Genomic DNA, 22,669 nt, shown 5'->3' with positions numbered 1-22,669 from the left:
TATGTTTGGATACAATTACATACATATTAATTAATACATATTAAAACATTTTTGTCGAACGAATTCCCTTTTCAAGAGATGTTACATAAAACCCACACTGACATTGATAAAGACGACGCTATAATGTAGGGAAACATGGGGTTAAACGCCCCCATGAGGTAAATGTACAGCATGACCGACAGCATGATTTTATTTTAAGAGTTTTCATGCTGTGTATACCATTTTAGTACATTTGCTGAACGAAAATGTAGGCCATATCCCCTGTAGCCAGTAATAATCATTATTATTATTATTATTATTATTATGTTATTATTATTATTATTATATGTAATATATAGATACATAATAATCAGTATACGTGTGTGTGTGTGTGTGTGTGTGTGTGTGTGTGTGTGTGTGTGTGTGTGTGTGTGTGTGTGTGTGTGTGTGTGTGTGTGTGTGTGTGTGTGTGTACATTTTTTGGTACTAATGATGTCCATTATATTCTTATTTAGTTTCATTGATGTTTAGCCTCTATTCATATATTAGAAGAGAGAACTCGGCTCACGGATTCCCACGCTCCGATAACTGGTTTATGTGCCTGCATCTTCAAGATTATAACTGCAGTCACCGTGTATAAACGCGTCTGCTAAATCACTTAATGTAAACTATTTCTCCAATGCACCGCTGAATTACCAATTTGCTAACTGGGATATACAATGCCGAGCCAAAGCCTGCTGGGGAACTTCGTCACTAAGCATACAGGCGTCACCGCAGAGAACAGGCCAACATCGATACGCTATTAATTGACTTGTTAGTCATAATTTTTAATTTCCAAATATTGTCTATCCCTATACCCTCCACCAGGTGGAGACAACACCATTAGGCCTATGTTTGGTCCTACTGTATTTTCATTGTTCTACTAAAACCAAACCCAAAACGCCCTCTACTCCAAACACAGCTTTTTTATGCAAACAAAATAAAAACGACTGCATGTGTATAGGCCCGATCATTTAACTTTTGTTGTCTTTCATTAATCTATGCCCACCCCACCCCACCCCCCCAAAACCCAATTCCTCAAGACGCGTACATGGATGGGCGGGGGACGGGACATACATTCCCTTGAACGGAGGTCATACAGATCTCAAATATAACATTACAACAATTACCACTGTCTCTATAGTCACTTTCTGGGACCGCCCATGTCAATGGTCAACCCAGCGTCAGCAACTCTCTTGGCCATGCTGTCTTCATATGGTCCAACCCCTCTCTGGGACGAGACGTTTCTCTAACAGCAAGGGACGGCTTTCCATATTGTCCTATCGCGTGTTGCAGCCTTGATAACTTTCGCATATTACAATTAAGGAAGGGCATAAGCGTCTGTGGGGAACGCTTCGTTTCGCGTCTTGTTGCTACTTGTTTTATTGTTTTCGTCTTCTTGCGTGTTTTTCCCGGACCGACTATTTCCAGGGGATTAAATGTCCATGACTTTTCCAGCAAGGTAAAGAGTCTGAGTGAGCTGTCAGGATGCATCTACGAACAGTCGCTGAAGTTAAAGTTGTGGATGTGCAGAAGAGAAGAAACCCGTCCAAACACTATGTAAGTTGATTTATTTATATCTCGGACAGTTCTTTGGACGGGTCAACACTGCGTTGCCAACTATGCTGTTTCAAATATACAGATCCAATCTCAAACATAGTTGTTTAAAGAAAAAAAAAAATCACATGATAGGCTACTTCTTGTGTAATTTTCCTAGAGATGCCATGGCGTTTCATGACATTCTCCTACAAGTTAGGGTCCCCGAGGTCTCTGAGGAACTGCAGAAATCAATTTGTCCATCAGTGGCGATGGGTTTCATTATCTTAAGAGTTAGGATAAATTCGATTTCTCTCTCGCTTGGTGAACGGTATTCCCTTAGGGCCCCGTAGCCTCTCCCCTTGGGATCGTACCCTTAATGGCAATATCGTGTTGTATCGTGTTCTCTGCAAGAAGGAAGATCTCGTTATCTACGAGCTAAGCCATTGGAAATGCCTCAGCAGACTACCAAGAGGAATGAAGTCATTGTCCTTTGTCTCAAGTCGCGCTTCCTTTCGGGGGACAGCCACTTCAGAGGGCTGTTGTCTCCCAGACTGTACCTGCTGGCGACTCATCTGTTTACAAAAATACTTACTACCACCGGCAATCATGCCATGAGCTCATCCAAATAGTGTATCATTTCGCGTTTCCTTTTCCTAAATGCTTGATGATATAGGGCCTAAAGACTTACCTCATCGTTTGTGTTCAAGACAGAAATAAAGACGAAGTGCCACACCAAAATATACTGCTTCTCTTTGCATGACATTTAAACAGGCTGTGTAGGTGTGCCCCCAGTAAATGAGGCACCTCCAAGCAAAGTGACCTATTTCACCGAATAAACACACGTAATTACTCTGCTACTGACAATATCAACGCGTGATAGGATATGTGCACTATTATAGCCAACATTAAAACAAAAAATCGGTTCTACTGGTCAGAGAATATTTAAAATAGGTATTTTTGTTGATACCTTTGCTGACTGTATCCAAAGAGCAAAGTGTAGAACGCGTGATTCTGACTAGATAGGTGCATTATTAAGCAGCTACGAATATATAGGTTTCGTTTTGAAATAAATAAATAAATAAAAGTAAATAAAACCTATCCAGATTGTCCCACGTGTGTAAATGTTGGCCTTTGTACACTCACATGCCATCATGTTGAAAGCACAGGCTGGGTTCTATTGCCCGTGGGTTTGTTCACTTGATTGCAGGTTTTACTGTCAGATTTCCGGGTTCGTTTTTTATTAACTTAACTCAGCTGACTATGTTTGCGTAGAAAATAACTTCCAATCCAAATCTTTTTTTAAGTTTAAATACTTGTTTGATCTGCTTCCTTAGACAAAAATAACTGGAAGAAAACTGAAAGCAATGGACCTTTAATTGTAAATAGATATAGAAAATACGTTTGGGTTCATCTATTGGCTAGTTGCTGAGCCGGACACAAGATGTGGTGCTACAGGACTGCAGTCACTGTTCCTTTGTTGATGACGCTCATACAAACCAGTCAACTCATGTAGGAAAGGTGACATGTCTGTGAATCAGTTTTTACCAGCAAGTATGACTATGTTGAGCTTTCCCTTCCCTCCATTTACCATGAAGGAGGTTAGGAAGACACCCTGAGTGGTTTATTCTGCTTATACCACAGTTCCCAACAATAATTGGATACAAGCTACAGTTCAACGCTGATTAAGTGTCAATAGCAATTTGTTACAAGCTTTGAGCATTTTGTTTTCATATGTTGTTGATAGTTGTATTTGATAGTTGTTTTTTATGTTTTTTTTGTAACAAATTGATTTGAAACATTTAGCATTCACCATTCAACCTTTAGTATAGTATTCAACCATGCTGTGGTATGATAGTAAATAAATGTACAGAGTCTTTTGTGACAGCCTCTTGATGAGGTGCGGTTGAGTTGGACAGGCTTGATGATTGTATTTGACCCCTGGTGACCCCCGTTGAGTTGAGTTAGGAGTGACACTTCGGGGGAGTCAGGCTTTGCTGCTGATTGGTCAGAGGGCCCTTTACCACACCCAAATGAATCTGGTTTGTTTGTGTTTGTTTTCTCTCTCTCTCTAGGTGTACCTTATCAATGTCTCTTACTCTGACTCTACTTCCCATGTCATCTACAGACGCTACAGCAAGTTTTTCGACCTGCAGGTAAAGTTATTTTACATTTTCATTGTCTTTCAATGTTTTTTTTTTTAGATTCGCACATTTGGCTTCAGATGTCGGTTATATACAATGACACACAAAATATACAACCAATACAACCAAACCACTGTGCAATGGACTTCGTAAGCAGTTTGTGGGAACAAAGTTGCCAAAATCCCCCCTCTGCTTTTTCATTAGACAATTCTTGGCTGTATGAGGTCAGTTTGACCTTTTGGTCTCAAGCGTGTGGTCGGGGCGCCTGCGCTCCACTCGTCTCAATGTGCCCAGTGTGTGCCCATAGGCAATGATGTCATCCCAGCTGGCATTGAAAGTTCAAAGTTCAGCAGAGTTTGAGCTTTCTTGGGCTGCTTCCGCACGACTAAAAAGTAATCAATGATGCATGTGAGAAAAATGACTACAGGGGGACTACAAGAACCTATACGTTAGTAACAACACATTCATAATTAATATTAGGCAAAATCGTCTCTTAAGTGGTGGTTGGGTAGCCAAGTACAAACATCCACTCAGCTTTGCAAAATGACAGTTAAAAATGTATGGAGGATTTGAAGTTTAACACATCGTACATGAAGAAAACACCTTTCGTTTTTGATACCCATACCCTTTAAATGTCCACTTATTTCAATAGCCCTGGGTTGGAATGTTTACAACGGTATTTTGTATTAATCATACGCATATTATGCTATATCCATATCGCCTGGTCTAAACACAGGGCAGTTGGAGTGTCCAATGTCATCCGTCAAATATCTCCTCAACATTCAGCCAAGCCCAGCGTTAATCACCAATATGGCTCAATATCTCTTTAACTTTATCTTGATGGATAGGGACAATGTAAACACTCTCATTCACTGCCTGAGTAATACATGGTAGTTGGGAAGATAGCGTGTGCATGTGTCCATGTGTGTGGCTGAGAGTGTGGGTGTGTACACATTTGTGTATATGTAAGTGTGTGGGTGGATGTATGACATGCCTGTGAATAAAACCAAGTCTATGTATGTGTGTGTGTGTGTGTGTTTTTATATGTATGTGTGTGTCTATTTTCGAGAGTGCATATGTGTGCGTGTGCGTATGTGCATGAGAGTGCGTGTGGGTGTGTGTATGTACATGTGTATGTGCATTTCTTATACAAGCGAAGAGGATTGGCTCCTCTCAGATAACGGCACACAGCCCACCGCAGAGCTGAACCAAGGAGCTGGGGTGGGCTGGCCGTTGTCGGAGCCAGCGAGGAGGAAACTCTTTGTTCCAGGGCCTCTTGCTAATAGCCAGGAAAATCCTGCTGCCCAGTGCTGCTCCAAGGCTGCTCTCCTGTCTCTGTAAACACCAGCTCTCTCACTCTGGCCCTCTTCTATCCTCAATGCATTCGCTCCTTTTTGTTCTGGTGGTGGTGTCAGATAAGTACAAGTAGTGTGGAGCAGCAACAAAAGTGAGTTCTGCTGTCTTTGTTGGGAAGTTTTGGCATACATGACCGAACAGCCCAGAGTGTATTTCCTTAGCAGATGAGGACTATCTGTGCTTAAACTTGCCAGCTATAAGGTTGAACTAGTGGGTGATTTAGACATAGCAGTTAATTGTATATTGTATGTCAATGTATTTGTATTGTACTATTTAACCAGTCAACTAGAATCTTTGAGTTCAATATTCCTATTATTTTGTATTTTGATATATATATTGACATTTATATATCTTTTTATTATACTATCGAGTTAATGTTTTGTTGAGACAAAAGTTTCCAAGCATGACTTTGCTAACCTGAGTGCTTCCAGCTATCGTTAAATTAGCTAGATTGGTTGGATCTGGCAGACCAGTGCCACAATAATCTAAATGGGAATAAGGAGGAAGTTATGACCTGGAAGAGGTGGTACACACACACACACACACACACACACACACACACACACACACACACACACACACACACACACACACACACACACACAGAAGATAAGTGCTGCTCCAGGAACCTGCAAGTGCACTCCTAAATGAACCATGGCCCTTTGAAGTTAATTCATCAAGTGTTTCACTCAGTTGATTCTTTTGAAACACAGGGGAGTTTGTCTCTTAAGCAGTGAAACCCAAAACAATGGGCTCCAGTTCACAGTGGCCTAACACTAAATTACTTTTATCCAAGATTACTTACAAGTGAGGCCAAAAACAGTCAAAGTCATACAATCCGAATTGTAGTATCACACAAAAAGTTTTTTGCACAACAAGTTCTGCACAACCAAGTTGAGCTGTTGCCAGTGTTGCCAAAAATACAACATGATAAACATGATGAACATGAATCCACACAAAGCCCTTTATTGTTCATCTGCCAGCCGACACCTCCAGACTCCAGACTCTGCAGCCTTTGTCTGCATACCCATACCGCACGCGCCCAGCGACGAGCAGCAGAAGTGCAGCTCAGGCCAGCCGTGTGACCTTATGCCACGACCTTAACATGGCAACAACTAAACACATCACAACAAAATCCCAGCTTGAGGATAATGTACCTGAACCTGAGCCAACGCAGGCACCCAGCTGTCAAATACTGTCTTTACTCCGCTCTTAAACCTCCTCTTGTTGTCAAGCAGATGATCTCAATCCACTAATAGTGGTGTGCACCAACAGTGATGTATATCTGCTGTGATGATACATCACTTTGCAATGGCCTGAGGTCCTAAACTCAACCTTCTAGCTCAATTAATAACCATGCTATATTCCACTCCTACAGAAGGCATGTGCCAACATGCCAGCCAAATAATACATAATATTCGATAATATTCATAATATTCATAACATTATTATTTATTTTTTAAAAGATGCTTATATCCAAAGCAAACTGAATACATATACAGGCCATTAAGGAGCAGGTATGATTAAGGCATCTTGTTGAAGGATGCCTACAGGTTAGGCTTTGGACACCTGAACTAAATACTTTTCAGTTGGGAGTGGAACACCCATACCCCTATACTACACTATGTACATGAGCTGTGTGCAAGTTGCCCCTGATTGAGAAACTCCTGCAGTGTTCACCAAGTCATTATTCTCTGGATGAGAAAGCCGAACTCTGACCAGTCTCTTTCCCTCCCTGTCTGCACTGTAATTTGTCTGGCCTACATTCCTGTCATAAGCCTGCTCTGTGACACAGCCATTCCTCCTGCACTCACAGTTAAAACCTGAAGCACTTTGCAGGCTCAGGAGAATAGAGGAACTAATAATACATAAGAGCGATATGAAGGAATTGGTCAACTGAATTAATACACTGGGGGAAATGTGTGTAAGCAAAGGAGCCACAGATGAAATTGCAATGAGTTTCTTTGTAAGAGTCTGCTTTTGAGTTTTTAAGTACTTCCAATAATGGTAAACGGAAAAATCCTTGGTATAATGTGGCAATTTAGATGGTTGTGCATAGTGTTTTAAGATGTACAAACAGCGTTCCAGCCATGTAAATGAGAAGCATATCCTGAGAGAAAAGGTTGTTAAACATAATCTCAGAGCAGTAAACAGCATGCAGGATTTCACAGGGCCAAGGGATAGAATCTTCCCACTGTAGCATTCCTGTACTCTTTCTTTCTTTCTGTGACTCTCTCTCTCTCTCTCTCTCTCTCTCTCTCTCTCTCTCTCTCTCTCTCTCTCTCTCTCTCTCTCTCTCTCTCTCTCTCTCTCTCTCTCTCTCTCTCTCTCTGATTTGTAGCACTCTCTCCCTCTCTTTCTGTGGCAGGGTTAGTCTCTCACTCCCTTGATGATTTGTGGTGCACTCTCTCTCTCTCTGGATGATATGTTGCACACACTCTCTCTGTTGCACTCTCTGGGTGATATGTGGCACTCACTCTCTCTGGGTGATATGTGGCACTCACTCTCTGTGGGTGATATGTGTCACTCTCTCTGGGAGATATGTGGCACCCTCTCTATCTTGGTGATATATAGCACTCACTCTCTCTGAGTGATATGTGGCGCTCACTCTCTCTGGGTGATATGTGGCACTCACTCTCTCTGGGTGATATGTGTCACTCTCTCTGGTTGATATATAGCACTCACTCTCTCTGGGTGATATGTGTCTCTCTCTGGGTGATATGTGTCACTCTCTCTGGGTGATATGTGTCACTCTCTCTGGGTGATATGTGTCACTCTCTCTGGGTGATATGTGTCACTCTCTCTGAGTGATATGTGTCTCTCTCTCTGGGTGATATGTGTCACTCTCTCTGGGTGATATGTGGCACTCACTCTCTCTGGGTGATATGTTACACTCACATTCTGTGGCACTCTTGATGTGTAGTACTCTTTCTCTGGATATGTGGCACACACACTCTCTCTGTCTCTGTTGCACTCTCTCTATGAGATATGAGGCACTCTCTATCTTGGTGATATATAGCACTCACTCTCTCTAGGTGATATGTGTCACTCTCTCTCTGGGTGATATGTGTCACTCTCTCTGGGTGATATGTTGCACTCACATTCTGTGGCACTCTTGATATGTAGTACTCACTCTTTCTCTGGATGATATGTGGCACGCTCTCCCTCTGTGGAACTCACTCTCTCTCTCTCTGGCTGATATGTGGCACTTACTCTCTCTCTCTGGGAAATATAAGGCAGACTCTCTCTCTCTGGCTGATATGTGGCACTCTCTCCTACTCTTTCTCCCTCTATCCCTCTCTCTCAAACTCTTTGACTCTTTTTCCCCAGCTCTCTTTCTCTCACTCCTCTCTCCATCACCCTTTTGCAAAAAGGTTACTCTTATTACCTATTACCGTTACACAGAAGCTGCTGTCTGATTTCACATGTTCAACCATGGCCGAACCAGAGGTTGGCCGAACCAGAGCACACCCCATTTAACAATCTTCACTCCCTGACTCCCTCCCCACTCTTCTCTTCGCTATGCTTGCTTGATGACGCAAGTGAAAAGCCACAGTGAAAGAAAACCCCATGTCTATATTATAACACCTGTTGCTACATGCTACATAATTGTTTTCCCAAGTGGGAAAGAACTTGGCTGACACTGCGACGTATAGGTGATAATTATATGTGCCGACGAGCTATTCAAACCCTGTAACATTCATGTTACAGCAGCCCATATTGCTCTCTTGCGCTATGTGTGTGCGTGCGTGCGTGGTGCGTGTGCGTGTGCGTGTGCGTGTGCATGTGTGTGTGTGCACATGATTGTGTCTGGGTGTGGGCATATGGTTTGTGCACAGGCTTGTGTTTATGATTTTTTAAATATATATATATAAGAATTGACGCCACGTGGTCTATGCGTATGCATTTCTGTGTGTGTGTGCTCGCATGCCTTTTTGGGTGTGCACAGATAGGGTTTGGACCCTATCTGGGGGCCCATTCATCATCATCTTGGTGAGTTCTGAATGACAGCTGTCTGTCACCCAGGGATTGGGTGTTATGATGTGACTGACAATATAATTCCCATCAGCTAGTAGGGAGGGAGTGTGCACTTGATATTCAGACAGGCCGTTGGGTGTGTATTTTGATGTCGGATAGCAATAACTATTCTTTTCATATCCCGAAGGATGTATTAAGGTTTTTTTGCTGTGCATTCTGCACAATAACATTCTATAATAAAAGCCTTGTTAAAGGTTTTAGGGTTATTTTGCCACTAATTGCCTTTCACAAGACGTGAAAACCATGTTTTATTCCGGTTGTTATTTTTGTTTAAAGACGAAAAAGCCTTATCATGGAAACCTCAAAACACATGGCGATGCATTTGTGCCTATTAGGAGGTTTTGGTAAACCCAAAGAGATTCCTTGTATTCATCATTTTAACTCGAAACACAGAAACGCCGGCTGCTCTCCTCAAAGGAAACCACTCCTTATTTTCTGTCCATATTTATTTGAGGAGGGGGGTTGCCAGAATACGACTAAAAGTCACCACAAGGGGAAATGAAAAAGCCAAAGTAGTCCAAAAAGTAACCACAAAGAGAGAAAAGCCAACTGCATCTCTGTTAAAAAGCAAGTGACCCAGAAGGCAGCATGGGAGCAGACAGTGTGGACTCAACCCTACACCTCCACTGGACCCTGTCCTGTGTTTGTCCACCTGGATCTCTTTGGCCCTGCGCCGCACCGAGCCCTGTCCGGGCTGGACTCAGATGTTTGTGTTTCAGCTCTAGAGGTTCACAGACCTCTGGCGTCCAGAGGAGAACATCTGGAATGAAGCAAGGCGGGAGCTTCGGCAGAATCATGGCAGATGTTACTGTAGTGGTGGTTTTTAATGAGGCTTCCACACACACAAACACACACACACACACACACACACACAAATAAAGACACGTTTTTTCCATGAGGTAACAATGAGCATTTAGTAAAGATAATATAAACTGCATGTGGCTCATGTACTGTACACACCACAACTTCCCACTCATGTACTCATGTACAGTAGGAACATATATAAAATGTGGGTAGGACAGTGAATCTAGAGGCCAGGAGACGGCCAGCTGAAAAGGTACTGGGTTTAATAACATGTATCTGAATACAGTCGCTTTGTTAACGCATCTGCTCAACAATAAAATATAAAATATACAATAGTATATATAATAGTATATATTGTGAAGCACTGAGCACAATGAGCACACATGAGAATGAGGGGTCACCACCTCAGCCATCACAAAATAACCTTCCCCAACCCTCACAAAGAAAGACAGTGTTCTATGAGTATGGGATAATGTACAGTGAGCCGGTCATTATTGTGAAATACACCCAAACACGGTAAAAAAAACAACAATAATAAATCAATCATTTGATACAAAATATAACAGGAAAAAAATATTTTATTGGTTTATAAATTATTTGATTGCTTCCGCTAATAAAATAGTCTGGTAGATACCTTTGGAACTGCGTCCATAACAAAGGTCTGTTATACATAGCAGCGGTCTGCTATACAAAAATGGCCGACCATTGAATGCCGCAATTGACCAATCATGATGAGGAGGAATCAAGTGTTCAACAAAGCCATGTAATAATAGTAATTAATGATGAACAAGATTCATCCGGTTACTCTCTGTAATTATTGGGAAACCAATCCTCCTGTTTTTTTATAAGCCTGGATGTGTCCCTGACCATCCCGGTCGGAGATCACAGGGAATCTCTTTCCAGTGACATCACAAAGTAGTCTGTCAGCGCCGATGTGATAACACCCTGTGTTTCCTGCCGAGTAACAGGAAATTCATCCGCTGCCACCGAGCGTGTGACCCCCGGTCACAAAAGAGCCCCCTATTTTTAAATTCCCCTCTCTAGTTCATCGATAGATAAGACAACATGGTGGTTTGGGTCAATAAGTGACTGATCATTACCGATATTAGTTATTAGTAGTTAGTATAGTTATTAGTTATTAGTTCATTCCAATTAATTTAATCTATTCTTCTGTATTCTTATCATTATTAGGATCTGTCTTGTTATATTGGTGTTGTGCTGCTATCACAATTTTTTTTCCAAACGGGAATCAATAAAAGTACCAATCTTATCTTATGTGATTACAACCCATCATTAAGTTTCAGTTACTCTATCATAAGGGACGCTTTGCCTTTAGCAGAACTCCATATGAAAGTCTTTCAAGAATACTCTTTTGATGACTTTGATTTATTAATTTTACACAATTTGTTTTTTTCAGATGCGGATACTTGATAAATTCCCGATTGATGGTGGCCAGAAAGACCCCAAAAAGAGGATCATTCCATTTCTACCTGGTAAGAAAATAATAATAATTGACCCACCAATCCTCCCCAAACACGTCCATACTGTCACTTATCCGTGGCCGAATTGACTGAAAAGTGTAACATTCAAATCATGCAAAACACCCATGTCAAAGTCACTAAATGGCGAGAGTGACATTTCCCTCTACAAGAGAGATTTGTCTCTGCGCCTACACGCTCCATAGCAAGGCCTACCACCACTGCATTGTGGGAATTCTGTCCTTCAGTGCTCTCCCCGGGCAGTTAGTGGTCTGGTATGGCAGTAGGAGGCTGGACAGACAGAGAGCGAGAGAAAGATTCATCTAATCTGATAAACCCCGGGGCAGGGTAGAGCAGTGAAGAGGCTCCTTGTTAGCCCAGGCCGCCCAGCTCTAGAGCCTCGACTTGTGCTGCTGTTTCGATGCTGCTGCAAGGAGCCCACCGCCACAGAGATAAATATCCGAATAAGTGGTCTCTGCGCATTTACAAACACAGAGAGGTTAGTGGTCACTTTACGCCTTATCTTATGAATCGATACGGGTGGGGGGGGGGGTCCTTAAGCCCAACTACAGTTAATAGCTATGCTCACTGCTCAGCAGTTGTTTGAAATGTGTGCTATTAGACGTTTAGGTTGCAGCCGATCTATTTAGCATGACAGTGCTCTTATTTTGAAAGGGTGACCGCTATAATGGGGTCTAATGGGTTTGAAAGAAGGGAGAAACAGTGGAGAACCGTTTTGTAACCTCAGGGTCTAAGCACTTAAGTAGGCCCCCTAATGCTTTCAGAGGTCACTTAAGAGTCATTTGAGATGCAGCTAAACACACTAAATGTATCGTTCAAATATTGCACACAGACTAGGGGAAATAGATAGTCCACAGTACCTCAATAATAGTATTCTCTATTCTCTATTGTCACATTCAAGTGGTACCTTAAATGCCGATGTGAGATCTTTTTCTCCCAATATGTTGTATTGATTCTATTTATTACATGTAAACATAAAAAAAAGGATGCTTTATAAAATGCTTCACATTTTCACACATACTTCACGACACATTGAGTGAAGTATGTGTACATGCGATATATAATAAATATTTTTGTTAAGAATAGAATGATGATTGTTATGTAGCCATGCATTGTATAATACAATACCATTACTTTGACGGTTTGAGGAAAAGAACAACACAATATGGATAGTTTTGATGCAGTTCTCCTTTTCCAGGTAAGGTGTTGTTTCGGAGAAGCCACATTAGAGACGTGGCCGTTCGACGCCTGAAGCACCTGGACAACTACTGCAAAGTAAGAAATAAGCCTTCATCCGCATCCCCGTAGTCTGACATTAAACTTGCACTATATAATAACCACAATATTTTCCTTGACTGCTACACTGTCCCATCAACTGCTTCAGCAGACAGTAAGAAACGTCGATGTGATTATCTCAAAGACTATTTATCTTAGCATGCAGCACTTGCACAACAGATCCCCCCCACACACACACACCCTATCTATCTTCCTTACGAGCCTGTACAGCAGGAAAACAAGTAGCTCTATCTTCCCCGGTCGTTTCCTTTCTCCAGTGTAAATAGGCAGCGTATGAAGGAAAACAGCGGGTGGTAGAGAAAGGGAGAGAGAGAGAGAGAGAGCGGTGGGTGAGGTGGGGCGAGGGTGCGTAAGCGACAGTCGCCATAGAGACGAGAGTGAGTCAGCAGATCTGAGGCGTGGGAGTAACACAGTAACACAGCTGGCTGTACCTGACCTTGTTCTGGCCAATCACAACGTCAGGGGGCTGTGAGTCAGGTGATCGCGGCCGTGGCAACGTGAGCAGCTCTTACAACACCCTATCCTTTCAGAGAGACACAGAACCTAGAGTGAACTCCTTAAAGGATAATTGCACTGTTGTAGATCCAAAGGGCCTATTCAGAATGGCTAGAATGTAGTCACCCTTATTTCACTTATTTCACCCTTATTTAAGTGCTTCAGTGTTTCAGTTTTGGCTGCTTCCTGTAGCGATCTGTCTGGGCTACAATGGTAGACAAGCTGGTCAGAAAATATACAATAGTTCAAATTAGGTGCTAGTTGCATGATCTCTCTAACATAGGGTCCTCCCTATGTTCAGACTACACCCTTCTATCCCCCAAACTCTCCCTCTTTATATAGGGAGGAACCCATATTCAGAGTTGGAGCTAGGTGGTGGACTTTCTTTGAACCCCAACAAGGGGATACTTTATGAACTGGATGACCAGTGAGCAGCTGTCAGGTATCAACATCTCAATGACAAACAGGTGAAAATGTGAGTCGTTTACGGCATGAAGAAAAGGTGCAATAGTTCCCAGTTAGGACCCAATGCAGATGTGGAGGCAGGTTGAGGTTTGAACAAATGAGGTTTTTAAATCTAGAAAGGGTTTGCAGAGCAAACAAGAACAGAACAAATCCAAGAAATGGCCCCAAAACTACCACAGAAAAAGGAAACTGAACAAACATAACCAAACCAAACTGATGACTTAAATACACTTGAAAAACATTTGAAAAACAATTGAGAATGAAGGGGCTTAAACAAGAATAACTGAGGTCATCTCATGAACTAAATATCACTATGACCGACTATTATGTGTTCTATGTGTGGAACAAAATACTTTCTAATCCATGCGTTGCTTCTTTCTTTCATCCACTAGCTTGGTTATTATTTTTATTCTTCCAGTTATTCCTCCCAGAAAGGTGTGTCTAGCGTATCGTTGGCTGAGGTTTCACAGCCCCTCTTCCTTCCCCTCCACATCCTCCAGCTGCCCCACAGCATTGTCTCATTTCACTGCTCATACAATGACCGCTGCTGCACGCCATGGTTTACCGCTCCCACACCCACCCCACCCCTCGTCTCCTCATCACCTTTCTTCTCCGTTTTGGGCCACTATTAAACGACTGCCCATTGGGCGTCGACTGCACTCTCTGGAAGAAGGGATCCCTCTTCTGTGGTCCTTCTAAAGGTTTCTTCCCTCCATGTTAACCGAGTTCTTCCTTGTCCTTTAGTTAAACTGGGGGGGGCTCATTCAGGGCTGGACAATAACATTATCTTGACTTATTAGTGTCCTTTATTTTGAAATGTGTGATGATGAAACATGGGCATTGAACTCATCCTCTCCTCCTCCCCACAGGCCCTGTTGAAGCTCCCCTCCCACATCTCCCAGAGTGAGGAGGTGCTTGGGTTCTTCGAAACCAGCACAGAGGACATCAACCCTCCTAAAGAGTGAGTGTCCCTGACTGCTAGTGTTCATTCCGGACCCCACAAGACACAATGGATGTCAATGAGTTCCATGACCATGACCATTGCTGTCTCAGAAGTCATTAAACACTGCCCTCTGGTGGCGTGTAAGGGTGTGTGTGTGTGTGTGTGTGTGTGTGTGTGTGTTTGTTGACGTGTGTGCATGCAAGTGATTGTTTGTGATTGTGTATTTGCATGCGTGAATGTATGAGTAAGTTGACGTGTGTTTGCACATAAACGTGTGTGCACATGATTGTGTGTGTGTGTGCGATGTTTTTGTTGGTGTTCCCATGTGTGTGTGCACATTATTTTTTATGCTTGTTTGTGCTTGTTTGCACATAATTATGTGTGTTCAGATAGAGCTGGGCAATTTTTAAAATTTAATTGATTAATTAGCATTTGTGCTTTCCTGCGGTTTGCGAAATGGCTTAACCAAAAAAACGATATTTCTAAAAGTTCTAGACTCCGCAGATTTGTTTTGCCTTAAAGATGCAAGGGAACCCGTTGTTTCATCTGGGATTTAACTAATGTGTTTTGTGGAGATTTCTGAGAAGGAGGGGGTGTGCTACGACCATTGGCAACTTTGTGATACTGAGAAGCTTAACCCTCACTCAGACTTGGACATCAAAATAAAGCGCTGTTCAGACGGAGCTCCACACATCCACACACACCGTAGTGTTATACTATAGTTGTCCGGGAAGTCTATCTCCCTCTCAGACATCAAAATCAATCAATCAAAATTAACAGCTGTCCCTCCAGCTCCACACATCACACACAAGCGTGGCATTATACTAGAATGTGTGTCTGAGAGGCTTCACCCTCTCTGGGATGTCGCATTCAACCGGTGCCCAGACAGAGTGCTACACGTCCACACACACCTTGCCTCCGGTGTCCCTTGGTTGTGACGTCGCAGAGTATACTAACAGGCACTTCGGCGTCAAGACCGTTACCTGTGTTCAAGGCAGAGTGGAATGTTCATAGTGTTTTTGGGAGACTGGCAAAAACATAGGATTTGACTACTGTTTTCACAAAATGAAGGTCTTATTTTGTAACAGTGATCGAATGGCATAGATTACTATGTTGACAATCATAAGACATATTACCATGTTTATGGGGAACAAAACCAACTTTTTCCAGCTCAAGCCACAAAGTGCCTGCAAGAAAGCAGGTAACCTTGGCAGCAATGCCGTCAGCATCATGTCATTCCTCGTGACAGGAAAGGGCTCTGGTGGCAGGCCATCAAAGATGCGCTGACATATTCAATCGTAAAAGATATGGTCCCCATCCCCCATACAGTAGATGAAAAGGGCTTCATTTAGATGCTGCAAACGGTGGACCATATATTTTGGTCTTTTTAATGTGTTTAGAGAAAAATATCTAGGTTTTAATCTAAACTTGTTCATTAGCTGATTTTTATTTTATTTGCAGTCGAAGTTGCCCAGCCCTATATTCACAAAACATGTAGGTGTGCGCACATATGTGTCTGTGTTTGCAATGCATGCATTTGATTGTGTGTGTGCACACATCATTTCCCATGGTGTGTGCCTGTATATCCATAATTGTGTAATTGTGTGTGTTTGCCTGTATGCATGTGCACATGATTTTATGTATAATATATGTGTGTGTGTGTGTGTGTGTGTGTGTGTGTGTGTGTGTGTGTGTGTGTGTGTGTGTGTGTGTGTGTGTGTGTGTGTGTGTGTGTGTGCAGTCGCATGTGGGGTGTGTGGGTCATGCCTATTAAATTAGGCAGCTGTATCGGAGGTCTGATCTATGTTGATCCATCCATCAGGGATGATGGATGGTGAAGGGTGAGGGGTCACCAGCCCTCATAATGATGATGTGTAGATGTGACAGCTGATCCCAGCAGCTCCATATCCCAGGAGGTGGACAAAGGAGGTGGACAGGTTCAGGGGCTTTTAGATTATGAATGGCTTTGGGTAAGAAATTATAAATTAGAATGCAACCAGTTGTGCTACCACCTATTGTTTATAGGGTATTTGTGATCTTATCCAACGAGCCTCTGCTTTTGTTGCCACAATGTGGCGCCATACATCAGCCGATGCGGTTCAAAGTTCAGTACTTGGAATTGGTTTTAATGTTAAACCCTTCAATCAAATATTGCTGTTGCAGCAGCTACTCTTGCTGGCGATTTAATTCATTTGTTTCCATGTGGAAGAGATTCTTCAGGCACTGAAATTAATTTTGAGTGATGAGATTAGATTGGTGAAAACTCTCACCAACTCTCTCCACTAAAAGACGAGAGGAGGAGCAGAGACATCAATTTACAATATTCACCATGATAATCCAAAATAGCACACAATTGAATATCCACGTTTAACTGAGTAATTTAACAAATTCAGGTATAAATCTCAAAAAATGAAATCTGAGTTGATGAGCTGATTGTATCAATCAAGCAAGTCAACGACACGCCTGCATTTAAAAAGGTGGCTGTTATATTTTCAGCAAGACATGTTTTTCTGTTTAATAATTCCTTTCCTTAAACTTGTCTATTGTTTCAAGATCTGAGGATCCCTTTCCTAGGTCACACAGCATTCTCCCTCTCCCTTCCTCCCTCTCCTGCTCTCTTCTCTCCACCCCTCTGCCTCGCTCTCCCTCCCCACTCCCCCTCTTCACACACACACACACACAGGCACACACAAATTACGGCCCTTTCGTGATCTTGAGTGATTTGACGGCCTTGTGACCTAATTGTGAACAACGGTGATGGCCACAAGCAGGGCTATTAGTGGCTCAAACTCCCTCACACTTACGATCCTCTCCAATGACATCATCCTTCACTGATGATCTCGCCTTACTGGGGATTTTAAGGTGTGTGTGTGTGTGTGTGTGTGTGTGTGTGTGTGTGTGTGTGTGTGTGTGTGTGTGGGTGTGTGTGTGTGTGTGTGTGTGTGTGTGTGTGTGTGTGTGTTTGTTTGAGTATGCATGAGTGTAGCAAAGAGAATGCTGGTGCGGGTGTATGCATGTGTGAGGGAGAACTTTTTTAGGGAGGGAGAACTGTGCACAAAGGCACTTCCTTAATTTATCACAATTATTTCTTATTTATTAACGTTGACCCCCGCGACCTTTAAGGCCGAGGTCGGTGACACTCAGATGAGTGTGTTTGTACATAAAGCAGACACTGTTTCCCGGCTTCAAACCCAATCATTTTATGTTACCAAAGTGACCACAAAATATTTTCTATCTGACACATCGGCCCAAACTACAAAGCGCAAGTTAGCATGTGCTAGCAGATGGCACGTTTTAGCTCAATCTAAGCAGTCAACGATCTGAACAAATCCTTCCTCTGTGCTTGTTGTACACATTGTGAATCAGAATGCAGCTGAAGCTAAACTGTGCCATAAATGGTTTATTCCTTCAGTTAAAAAAAAAATAAAACAGCTAAATTTCACCACGGAAAAACAACATATGCACAGTCTTAAACATTTTAATAGCGCTTGGACATGTTTTCTCTCCCCTGAACCTGCCCAACATTTATTCGATTTTACTGGTGTTCAGAGGAGAGCGGTCAGTGCCAGAATTGTGTGCTCATTTCTTTTTCTGGGAAGAATATTGTAGAAGTGCTGGTTGTTGTATATTGTTCACTCGTAACAGGGCCTGGTCAGAAAGCCCTTTGCAGCTATGGTATATCCTTTGTAATACATACATGGTTTATTAAGGCATGTGCACCATATGAGCATGTTTCTGTTTAAATTAATGGATATTTTTGTTTACCGAAATCCAGATGTTATTATCACGGATGTATTACACAGATGGGGGGGCGGGGGGTAACCTATAGTTAGCATTCAGGTTAAGAGACAGTGGAATGCTGTGACGCCTATTAGAGTACAAGTAACCCGTGTTATTTCTACGGTGGCTCTTTTGGTGAAAAAAAATAAGAGGTTCCTAGGTTTGAAAGCTAAATTGTCTCTTTCCGTGTGCAGCTTCCATATAGCCCAGGTTTTAGAAAGCATGTGAGGATGCCTCTTTATTTATTAATTTAGGTGCCATTATGCCATTAGGTGACTTACAGTGAAGTGAGAGGGTAGGGCTTAGTGCACCTTGCTGTAGGCATCGAAGCCCATGGCTACAGGTAGACTGTGGACACATCTAATGTGGAGATAGCTTACCCATGGGAAGAAAATACACAAAGCTTTATTGGGATTTTTAAATGGTCATAAGTACACACTGTTCCACAGCAGGTAACAGCACCGTATTATGTTTATGTTCAGTGTCATAGTGTTCATCAACTACACTTGGTGCAGTTAAGCAGCATATGTTTTCAGAAGTACTGTTTATTCTGTCTCGGTTAGCCGTGAACCATTTCAAACCACAGGTTGGCAAACAGTCCTTGGTGAATGTTTGACAGAGGCTATCCAGTTTGTCTATGTAGTCCCATTCATAGCCAGCCTTGACCTAACCCTTACTACCTGCTGTCCTTAAACCGTCCAATAGTCTCTTTCCAATTCAGTCATTCAGATCAGGACCTGGGAAATAAAGTAATTCCCACAAGCAACTGTTCAAACAGAAACTTGTCCTTATAAACAAATACTTTGAAGAGACTGTGTTTGATCTCTTTCTGTAGATAACCTTGGGCAAGTTGCCCTAACCACTACTTGCTCAATAATGAGTGACGTATATAAAATAAAAGTAACAAACACTGTAAATCAATTGACATAAGTGTCATCTATGTGTTTTGGCTTTAGATACAGACTACAGCAGTACAATTAACTCAAAAGCACCCACTCCTCCTTCCCTCAGGGTGGACCCCACACTAACACACACACACACACACACACACACACACACACACACACACACACACACACACACACACACACACACACACACACACACACACACACACACACACACACACACACGGCATGCATTCTTAACAAGGGTTAGGCGAATAGTTTGGACGTCATCGAGCTATTGGATGGCCACTATTCAGAGCGGGGATATTTTAATAGAAGTGAATTGGCAAGGTCTCACACTGTAACCAGTTGCTGCTGGTGTGGGTGTGGGAGACCAGCACATGTACTGGTCTCTCTTGTCTCTACCTCCACACACACACACACACACACACAAACACACACACACACACACTTAAATACACACAAATATATATACACCAACATTCTGACCATGGCTTTCTGGTGTTGTTTGTTTTTCAGAGATCTTGGAGGCTCCTGTAAGCGTAAAGGTAAGATGAAGCATATTGACCTGCTTTAAACGTTTAGTTTTAACCCCACCTGTTGCCCCACCAGCTCCCACACGTTGAATGCTCTCTGGAGTAAGTGATTCATTTTTTTGTGATTCTATTGTTTTGAAATATCTTGATTATTGTGCTTAATGACATACGGGCGGAACCTTGTGTGGAGTTTGTTGTGATTTCACACCATTGTTTTGATACTCAAGGGCAGCAAAATTTCAACGAGAGGTGATATGGAGAACTTATGTCATACATTTTAACAGTTTACCACAAGCTCAGCCTAACCAATCATAACCTTATTTAAACTACATGGTTTAAAGACAAACAGAAATTACAATTTAGCATGTCTTACTTCTGCAATATAACATACATATGTTAAGGTAAAACAGGATATTAAGCATATGGCAAAATAAAGGCTTTTGTTGGATTGTGAGAAAAATACAAAACACCAGTACCAGCGCCAGCTAGCCAGATGTGTGCTAGCCAACTGTGATCTAGCCAGCTGTTTGTTAGCCAGCTGTTTGTTAGCCAGCTGTGTGCTAGCCCGTTGTTGGCTTCATACAAGGGGGGGAGGGGGGCAATTGTCAAGGCCAGTGCCGACACGGTAACGTCATCGCAACATCTTTTCAGTTGTCCAAGAAATGTTATTTATGACATTTTCAATGTCAAATAACTAATAAATCCACTTTTTGGGTTTGGTATAATAAATGAATGACATGACAGTGGAAATGTGCTGACACAATGATGTAGTCTGGGGCCAGACGTTCGAGCAGTGGGTATAATTGAGGGAGTGTGTCTGGGAAAGACAGATTTATATGATACAGTACAGGACTTGCATGCATGTGGCTTGATTAATAGCTGTACATTTGTTATTTTGCACAGCTGTGCATAATCAAAATGTTTTGTATTTTTGGTTGGTCTTTTGGTATGCATGAGTTCTCTGAATAGTTTCATGCAATACTAAATTGGTTATTAATCTTGCAAGCAGATGTTTATTCCCCCTTTCTGCTGTCTTGTCACAGTGCAGTATGAAATGAGCAGTAGAACCTCCACACATAACCATCAATTACTTTTTCCCTCTGGTGACCTACTGTATTGTAGCTGACAATAAAATGCAAGACAAATTTAAGCTAATTTCTTTATGGTCGATGCTATCAGTACTTTATATAACTCGTAATTCCTGTGTCATAGTGAAATGGAAAGATTTCCTAACTCCTAGCTGTGTGTGTGTGTGTGTGTGTGTGTGTGTCTTTCGTGCATGCAGCCTGCGATGAGTCTTCACTAGTTAAATTGGTTTCCAGATTGACTGCCCTGGAAAATTGCTTATGCTGAGAATGCAATATGCACTTATTTGAATGGTTCAAATCTATTTTTAAATAAATCACGTATTGTTGGTTTGTAAAATAGAAAACAGGCCTATTCTCCACATAACGATACTTAACGTGTGGTTCTTGTCATCGTTGTCGGCAGTAGTTAGCCTTCATTCCTTGTGTTAGTCACTGCCAGGACCGCCTGTCTGGACATGGGGGTTAACACTACAACCGCAGCTTGACTAGAGTTGTTTTAGTTCTATTCTCTGCACCAGAGGACACCAGAGAAAGTGTGCCTGGTCTGTGGTGAATTTGTGCTGTTGCTGCATCTTATGGTTACCATAATAACATGGTGCTGCCCCAAGTGCACAGTAAAACCCTGACCCTACCCGGGGGAGAGACTGTATGCGGTCGGGGTGGTTGGTGGCGGGGAGAACTGTTTACCTGGCGTGGCTAAAGGACCCATGAACTCCCAGGCTATCTCTCAGCAGCTTAGGTTAAACAGCTAACAGGTAACCACCGCTGGAATACCCCCTTTTCTCTCTGTCATTCTTTCTTTGTTCCTTTTTTAGACTGATATCTGAAAACACATTCAGCATGGTACAGTTGTAGATTGAATAGGATGCATTGCACTGAACTAGGTAGTATATAATACTATAGTATATATGAGAGAGAGAGAGAGCACGCTCAGGGTTACTGTTCATGTGAAAAGCAGATGGAGTTTGTAGTGTGTGTAGGGGAGGTTTCCGAGGCCAGTGGAAAGCATGTGAGTGTACTGAGTGGGAGTCTGTTTATGTGCTGCTGCCGCCGCCTCCTCACTGTCTTTACTTCAGCTGCAGGCTCAGGGGGCCATGTAGGGAATGGACTGGGTGTGTGTGCGTGTGTGTGTTTGTGTAGGTCTGCTGTTCAGGGCTTCCGTGTGTTGTTTGTTTGGGGGTTTTGCGTGCAAACAATGCATGTGTCTATGTTGTATTCGTACTGTGTGTGTGTGTGTGTGTGTGTGTGTGTGTGTGTGTGTGTGTGTGTGTGTGTGTGTGTGTGTGTGTTATGCATGTATTGTGTTTATGTGCATGGCCGTAGCCAGCTAGGGGGTCCCTGAGATCTTCGCCTAGGTATTTAAATACTTAGACAGAAAATTATAATATTTATTTTCATTTTCTTGCATGTTGTGTGAACCAATAAAAAACAATCGACTCATCAGTGCTGAATTTGCAATATAAAACTGACCACGAGATGAAATCAATGTTGTTATTTGTTGTAGTCTATACTTTACTGATTGCATTCATGCTTCAAAAACCTTGAAAGAAGTTTTAATATGTCATGGTTATCTCGTTAAACAAAATTTATATTTAAAATGAACTTTCAAAAATTACTCTGAAGCTTTTCAGGCAACGCTAGAGATGTTTTACTATTTACACATTCAGCAACGTTCTGGAACAATTCCGTCTTTCGCCCTTTCACACATAGTATGGCGGAATAGATGGGCCATGGTATAGTCCAGCAGGTGGCGGTAGTGCAAC

At 42.3% G+C, this 22,669-nt stretch overlaps 1 protein-coding gene across 2 annotated transcripts in view; it reads left to right on the top strand.

Annotated features, from left to right (window-relative positions):
- The first annotated feature begins 1,238 nt into the window (after nucleotides 1-1,238).
- The window catches only part of LOC311350404 (SH3 and PX domain-containing protein 2A-like), a 47,092-nt gene continuing 25,661 nt past the window's right edge, over nucleotides 1,239-22,669 (top strand). For both annotated transcript variants that reach the window (XM_084470414.1, XM_084470413.1), the window contains exons 1-6: nucleotides 1,239-1,578; nucleotides 3,630-3,710; nucleotides 11,314-11,389; nucleotides 12,594-12,670; nucleotides 14,521-14,612; nucleotides 19,802-19,830. In XM_084470414.1, coding sequence (XP_084326540.1) covers nucleotides 1,507-1,578; nucleotides 3,630-3,710; nucleotides 11,314-11,389; nucleotides 12,594-12,670; nucleotides 14,521-14,612; nucleotides 19,802-19,830 — 427 coding nt within the window. In that variant the 5' untranslated portion in view covers nucleotides 1,239-1,506. The remainder of the gene's footprint in view (nucleotides 1,579-3,629; nucleotides 3,711-11,313; nucleotides 11,390-12,593; nucleotides 12,671-14,520; nucleotides 14,613-19,801; nucleotides 19,831-22,669) is intronic.

This window comes from Micromesistius poutassou, assembly GCF_964030765.1.
Source record: "Micromesistius poutassou genome assembly, chromosome: 7".
In the NCBI taxonomy this organism is placed as follows: domain Eukaryota; kingdom Metazoa; phylum Chordata; class Actinopteri; order Gadiformes; family Gadidae; genus Micromesistius; species Micromesistius poutassou.
The sequence above is the reverse complement of the archived record's forward strand: the minus strand, read 5'-3'. Positions and strand labels throughout refer to the sequence as shown.